Source organism: Patagioenas fasciata, chromosome 2 (assembly GCF_037038585.1).
Source record: "Patagioenas fasciata isolate bPatFas1 chromosome 2, bPatFas1.hap1, whole genome shotgun sequence".
NCBI classification, from domain to species: domain Eukaryota; kingdom Metazoa; phylum Chordata; class Aves; order Columbiformes; family Columbidae; genus Patagioenas; species Patagioenas fasciata.
In genome coordinates, this window is record NC_092521.1 from 98,650,502 (window position 1) to 98,657,821 (window position 7,320).

Sequence of the window (7,320 nt, forward strand, 5' to 3'; positions counted from 1 at the left end):
GCCGCGCCCCGCCCGCACCCCGCGCTATATAGCGGGCGGTGCGGGCAGCAGCGCTTGTGGGCGGCCGCGGTTAGAGCTGTTAGCCGGGAGGAGAGGGAGGTTTATTTATTTTTTTTTTTGGCGGCGCCGCTGCTGGTGTCGCGCGGCCCTGCGAGCACCTTCACCGGCAACGGCAGGGAGGCTGCGGCCCTTCCCGGCTGCCCGAGGTCGCAGGAGGCGGCAGCAGTGGTGGAGAGGGAGGTCTGCCTCCCTCCCTGCGACACTATGAAAGCCGTGAGTCCCGTCCGGCACCCCAGCCGCAAGGCGCAGCCCGGCGTGGCGGGTGGCGGCGGGGGACACCCGGCCCTACGGTGCCTGGCCGAGCACAGCGGCTGCAAGGGGGGCCTGCCGTCGGGCGAGGAGCCGGCGGCGCTGTGCTTGCAGTGCGATATGAATGACTGTTACAGCCGGCTGAGGAAGCTGGTGCCTACCATCCCGCCCAACAAGAGGGTGAGCAAAGTGGAGATCCTGCAGCATGTAATCGACTACATCCTCGACCTGCAGCTGGCTCTGGAGACGCACCCGGCGCTGCTCCGGCAGCAGCAGCAGCCGCCCGCCCTGCACCCGGGCAGCTGTCCCGCGGGAACCCCCAGGACCCCGCTGACAGCCCTCAACACCGACCCGGTAAGAGGTGCGTTCCACGCCAGCCCGCAGTTCGGGGTGCGGAGCGGGGAGCACGGTACCGGCATGACCCAGCGGTCACCGCCGGCCGCCGTGGGAGCGCGCCCCGGTGATGCTTCACCGTTGCCAGCCCCGTGGCTTTGCCGAGAGGCAGCAGCCTCCGGAGGGGACGGGGTGGACGGGCACAGAAAGGCCCCGGCAGTGCGCGGTGAGTGCCTGCATCCCCTCGGTGCACGCAGGGACCGGCATGGTGTTCACCGTGTAATTACAGTCTCTCGAGGGAGTAGCTGTAATCAGTGTGTTTGCACACACTGGAGCAGACGCGGTGCTCCTGCGCTTCCCGGCCTTCCGCGGAGTGTAGCGAGTATGAGCGGGTTTGGGAGCTGTACACGTTTAATGCCCTCGGCGGAGCCGTTTTGCGGGGGAGAATAAGGAGCGACTTCCCTGCGCGGGACCGTCCGTGGCAGCTCGGCGGCGCTTGCAGGCGAGGCGAGAGGAGCGGCATGCCCCAGCAGCCCCCCGGGCGTGCCGGGCCCGGCGCTGGGTGCCCACCCGCCGGGAGCGTTGCCACGGCCCCTTCTGCTCTGCCGTCCCGGGCTTTACGCACTGGCTGCAGCGGGGGGCTCCGTGAGCGCTCCCCGGCAGGGCTGTGGCAGTGCCCTCTATGCGGAGGGGAGATTCGGGGAGAGGGGTGAGATCTCTTTTTTTTTTTTAAACCCCCACCTCTAACTTGTCGCGTTTCTTTGCTGTGCAGGCTGGCTCTGTTAACAAGCCGGGGGACAGCATCCTCTGCCGCTGACTGCCGCTCCCCAGGTGAGTGCCGGGCATCTGCGGGCGGGGGGCAGAGGGGCGCGGCGCCCGGGACCGACGGGGCCGCACCACCTTCCGCAGGGAAGCCTGCCGAAAGAGGACCTGAGCTCGGCGAGAAATATTTTCAGGAGGCTTTTGGGTTTTATTTTTAATTACCGGGTGGTAGTTTTATTTATTTTTTTTTTTTTTAATTACCGGGTTGGTTTTGTTTTGTTTTAATATAGCCCCCCCCTCCCTCCCCTCGAAGCGCTTCTGGCTGCGGCGTGCAGCTGCGCATCCCTCCGCCTGGCCCAGCCTGGGAGCTGCGGTTGTTGTTTGACCTGGTTTGTTTTGGGTTGTTGATCAAGCATGTCTTGTGTTGTGTTGGTGGCGCCAGTCGGTCTGGAGCGGAGCGGTTCACACACCCCCTCTATTCATTCCTCTCCCACAGGTGTGCGGCGGCGCCGCGCAGAGGCACCGCGGGGGGCGGGCGGCGGCGGGGGGGGCCCGGCCCGGCCCCGCCGCACCGGAGGAAGGAGCCATCCATGCCCCCCCCCAAGCAGTTCCCATGCTTCATCCCGGCAGAGCAAGACTTTTCACCGTTTTGCACGTTCGTAGCCGCAGCCCCCCCCCACCCCGCTCTCCCCGTCTCTTCTCTTCGTTTCCGACCAGAGGCGAGTGGTGTCTCCCGCGGTGGCAGGAGGTTGTCGGATTCGAGCAAGAAAAGTTGCGACTCTTCCCCGGGATAGAGATAACCGAGCCTAAATCAGACTTTAGAAGCATTGTTGTAACTCTTAAGGGACCGAGCAGCTGAATCTTGAAGCTTTACTAATCTCCCAGAGCATTTGTAGATATATTTGACATCTATTGTTTAAAATAGATGGATTTTATTGGGGCCCAGGGAACTTTCTTCTCCCTGCAGGAGTGTTACATATTGTATAGATAAATGAGTGACATTTCATACTGTGTATATATAGAGATGTTCTATAAGTGTGAGAAAAGTATATGCTTTAATAGACTACTGTAATGATAAAATATTTTTAATTAAATATTTTTTGTAAATATTATAAAGGTGTGTATGGTTTTTTTTAAATCTGTGAGAATATCACTTTAGAAAACCACGGCTCAAGTATGGAGCTGCTAATATGGAAATATCTTTAATGTTTAGGGCTTTTTTGTCCCCAAATGTTCTTTAGACACGGAACTTATGACTATAACTAGTGGTCCTGCATGATTGCATGAGATGTCTAATTGCAATTAAACTTGTTTGGAGTCCATACAAATGTGTTTTCCCCAATCTAGACTTAAAATGTTTGTAAGTGTATTATACATTTTGAGACTACACTTTTGTCATTTAGGCACAGGGGTTTTTAGTGCATTCTATAAACTAGCAGTAAGATGTAGTGTTTTTTTATCAATAATAGAAAAATTCTATCTAGTTTTTGCGTTAGGGGGGCAATGCTGTAGATCTTTAATCGGCTTTTTAAAAAAATCTGCTGTTGCATCAGATCAGGAAATTTGTTCTAGAACTTCATTTAGCACTAAAAGGGTTTATTAAAAACTTGTATTTCTACAGCCTATTAATCGCTTAAAAAGTGAAAACAGTTCTCTGCTTGCAACCAAAGGGTAAATCATTAACAAAACCAGTTGCTGTTTCCTTCATCCAAAGAGTATTAATCCAGAAGTGCGGAAAGGCACATGGGCAAAGTCATTATGATCAGTGATGTAAATTAATCTTTAAATGAACTTAAGTAGACCAAAAATCGGATAACTGCATCAGGATTATTTTTCTAGTACAAAATGACTTTCATTTTGCTGCAGCTATGTTAACAGTTAAAATCCTGTTTAATCTCTGTGATGTGTAACTACTACATGTGAACATTAAACTAGATTTACCTGTCTTTAACTGTGATTCTTCAGCTTATTTCTTCAATCCTCTGAATTTGCACATTCTCTTCACTTTTTTTTTTTGTACATACCATTTGATGGGTGAATTTGTTTTACAGCAGGCATTTCTCCAGTGAAGTCTTGTAGACTGTAAACTCATGTCCAGGCTCAGTGAAAGATGCTTATTTTGTAGGATCAGTAGCCTGCATGCTAGTGAAACAGGATTTTCGATGTGGGAGAATTAAGTAGGATTTAATTGGGTGCTTTGTAAATAGTTAGCCAACTGTGTGTGTAACATGGGTCTGTTTGACTGAAAAAAAGAGGGTTTGTTTCAGACTATGCAAGTGTCAGAAGTACTATAACCCAAGGGACAGCTACTGTTAAGTTAAATATTTATAAAGAAATTGAGTACTGGGGTCATTAGATATTGACTACAGTGGTAGTGTCAACAAGATGAACATTTTCTTAATCAAAATAATTGTGTAAACATCAAATCAAAAAGTGGCTAACACATCTGCAAACATAAGGCCTCCCGTCACTGCAGCTGCATTGAAGGCAGGGGCATTTCTCAGGCTGAACCTTCACTCAAGGGATGGGATGTGGGTCTCTGTGTTTCCCCCCTGCTTGGATGATATAATAGTAGTTTAATGAGCAAAATACAAGTTCTTGTAAAATTAAGTCGTGAATCTCTCATCGTGTGTCTCAAACTAACTCAGTAACAGTAAGAATGCTATCAATAGGATATTTTTGCTGCAGTACGGAAATTCTTACATTGTGCTTAAAAAAAGCAAAGCATTTCTCCAAAGAAATGGTTTAAATTTACATTGATTTTCTTTGTTTATCCTATTAATATTTGTAGTCTCCTGCTTACTTTAGCTTGTCCAGCTAAGTTTATTTTGTACACAGTTTTTCAGTAACATTAGTTCTCAATACCCTCATTTGTTTCTATCCACTCTCACCAAATTGCGGTATTCTGTTACTCAGAACACCAAGCAAAAGGTGCAGTCCTAAAATATGAAACTGCTTGTAGGGTTCCATATCAAAGCTGATATATCCTGGGAGAACTGATAAATTGCTGAACTACTCTAAGGGAGAGCGTACCTGGATTGTTTCAGACTGGGGTGATCTCCTCTTGAGTTTAGTGGCCTGAGGATTTGGTTTTGCTTTCTAAAAAATTGTTACACTGCAACAAGTTAGAACCTTTAGGAAACGAAGTCTCATTAAAGAGCTATGAAATATTTTCCTGTTATATAGTATTCTTGACAAATGTGGAAGCCTGCATATAATACTCAAAAAGGCTCTATCAGAACATAGTAGATGCTGGTCTTGATTTATTCCTTATGCTGTATGAAGCTGTAAGCAAGGAATATCTAATCGCTGGCTTCCTAATGGCTGGAATTAGTACAGTCCTAAATACAGCTGTATTTATTTTTGGTTTTCAAAGATTTTAGGAGTCTTTCATCATACTTTAATCTCATATCTTGTTTAAATCATGTTCTCCATATAGCAAAAGGCGTAAATGTTTGAACAAAGGCAAATTAAAGGGACTCTCTTCTAATGCCTTGGATTTTCTCTTAGTCACAAAAGCATTCCTTAAAAGGAGCTATTTGATTGCGTGATGAGAGTTGTGGTGAGGCTGCCAGATTAGGAATTAGGATACCAAATTCTGTTCCCAGCTCTGCTACTGAGGTTCTTTTGTGACCTTGAGCAAGTCACCAGCTGTCAAACAAGCTTCCAGATGTCCACTTGTTATGTACTGGTAGCAACAGGTACTCATCTTTATAGAAGCAGGGGTGTGAAACAGGCAAAATGCATTTGTTTTTTACTTCATTTTATTGAGTCTAAGTTTTGGGCCAGCAAGGAAACATAGGGAAAGCCGGAGTGAAAGCCTGCCTAAGGAGGACCTGATCGGGAAATAGATTGTTAGTAGAGGCTACAAGGAATCTCTTGGGACACTGAATTGCAAAGAACTAGAAAATGGTCTCAAGAAAGAATAGAGGAGGGACTTAGGTCTTCTCCGTCTCTAACTCGAATGCTGTCTGCAGAGAACAGCAATGGATACTTCTAATGCTGCATGTGCATTTTGCTGAGCTGTGGTGCAGTGGTCCTGGTCCTTGCAGATGCTGAGACTCACCTCTGAAATTTCCAAATGATGGGAGATGTTCATTCCATGTAAAAGCCAAATTCCAGCTCTTGCCGTGATAGCTACATTTTTCCTGCAGTTTCACACAGGAATATGTATTTTCACTTTCTAAACCATGTAGTGTTGCTTTTAAGCAGTTGTTGCATTTTCAGCCACAAGCGAAGCAGTCATAAGGAACACCATAGCTGTCCTGCAGGTTGTTCTGCAAGTTAATGAATAAACCATGTATAGGATAAACAGGTTTATGCAAATGCAGAGCAGCACTTTACTGTTATTTGTATTTTCAGTGCTTTTGTAGCTGGAGAAGTCACATTTCTGTAAAACCTTTGCAGTGAAAAGAAGAAACCATGGTACAAGCCATTCAAGTAATTGTTTCAGATGCAATGCAGTTTACTGGCTTTTCCAATAGTAAGCCTTGAAATACTAAATAGTGTGCTTCTAAAACAGTATTGAAAATGTTTTGCTCTTCAGTCCTAGAACATGTGATCTGAAAACACAGGCTAAATATATTCCCCCTGTACAACTGCTTGCTCTCTTGCATTAGAAAATCCATCCTTTACTGTATGAGAGAACTTGCCTGCTGTGCCTACCAGGAGAGCCTGCTTTCCCAAATGCCCAAAGCAGGCATGCACACACCAGCCCTTGGAGCGCATCTGAACTGAGCTGGGGACCAGGCATCCCAGGGCTGCACAGCACTTAGAGCTTGCTGTGGGCAGCTGCCAGTCAAGTGACGGCATTTCACGGGCCAGGGCTGGTCTCAACCGCTATGTCCTGGCCATGCCTCCTTGACAAAAACCCTTTTCCCCTTTCATGGCCTGGAAAAAAAATTTGTAGGGGCCAGGCTATGGTATAGTGATCACAGCAACGTGGACAAGAGGGGGATTTTTGTAAGTTTGCACACCCCCTCCTGAGCAAAACATCTGCCGGAGAAGAGCCGTGTCACCCACAGAGCATTGGGGAAGGAGCGGTGCAAACCCTGCCAAGCACCATGTTTGGGCACAGACACAAAGCTGAAGTCATCAGAGAGGTGCTGGTGAGCGATGGACCTGGCTGCTGGGCACACTAACTATTGCAAGGAAAAGCTTCTCCCCACTTTTGCCCCCTTGAAAGTATGTGAGGGAAGGCATGGCCATTTGTAGCCTCTGCTTGGCTGCACTGACACAGTTGAGGACCAGAAAAAGCAGCTCCCTGTACACCAAGGTGAAGAGAGTGTCAGTGGGCTGCGATATTGTGTCTGTCCCTGGAATTAGAGAGAATCAGAGAGACACAGGCAGGGAAAGCAGAGCACTCTTCTGGCAGCTTATTTCAAAGTAGAGGACACGGTGATGACCAGAATGAATTAGTCCCCACTTGTCATTTCTTGGCCTGTAGGGAGAAGAGCTGGTGCCCAGGACGTTGGGACGCAGACTCTGCAAGAGCCATGGGTGTGCAGCCCTCCCCGCCTCAAGTGTGATGGCAGTGCAGAGCGAGACGCGGGGCAGGGCAGCTTGGGCTTTTCTTCCTTTGATGGGCATGGAACACGCTTTCACGTGGTACAAGGCTTGTTTTGTTTTTTATTTTCTTTCTTTTTTTTTTTTTCTTTTCTGTTTTAACCTTCTTTTAGGCTTGGGTTTGTTTGCCTTCCACCCCCCTCCTCCCCCCAAGATAATGTGTATATCAACTGACAGGATACACTCATTTCTGGTAAAAGGAGCACTTTGACGATTTTTTGCAACATGTATAATTTACTTAAGGACCATAATGGCTTCTTCTGAGCTGTGTGTCTTGTAAATAAATATTCCAACCAATTTTAACATGCATATTATGTACTCCATAGATCAATGGCTCCTTTGAAGCTGTTA

At 47.7% G+C, this 7,320-nt stretch overlaps 1 protein-coding gene across 2 annotated transcripts; it reads left to right on the forward strand.

The window, feature by feature from the left end:
* Window positions 1-35: 35 nt before the first annotated feature.
* Window positions 36-3,355, forward strand: ID4 (inhibitor of DNA binding 4). Of its 2 annotated transcripts, none has more exons than XM_065832536.2 (3): window positions 36-670; window positions 1,415-1,473; window positions 1,901-3,355. In XM_065832536.2, the coding sequence occupies exons 1-2, from the start codon at window positions 265-267 to the stop codon at window positions 1,426-1,428; spliced, it is 420 nt and encodes a 139-aa protein (XP_065688608.1). In that variant the 5' UTR covers window positions 36-264; the 3' UTR covers window positions 1,429-1,473; window positions 1,901-3,355. The 2 variants fall into 2 exon arrangements, with proteins under 2 accessions (XP_065688608.1, XP_065688607.1); XM_065832535.2 differs by having other exon boundaries at window positions 36-663.
* The last annotated feature ends 3,965 nt before the right edge of the window (window positions 3,356-7,320 follow it).

Bases quoted from the DNA above. Each gene is read 5' to 3' on its own strand.
- ID4 (XM_065832535.2), top strand. From the start codon at position 265: ATGAAAGCCGTGAGTCCCGTCCGGCACCCCAGCCGCAAGGCGCAGCCC. The intron at 664-1,414 runs GTAAGAGGTGCG...TTTGCTGTGCAG, and splicing joins CAGCCCTCAACACCGACCCG to GCTGGCTCTGTTAACAAGCC.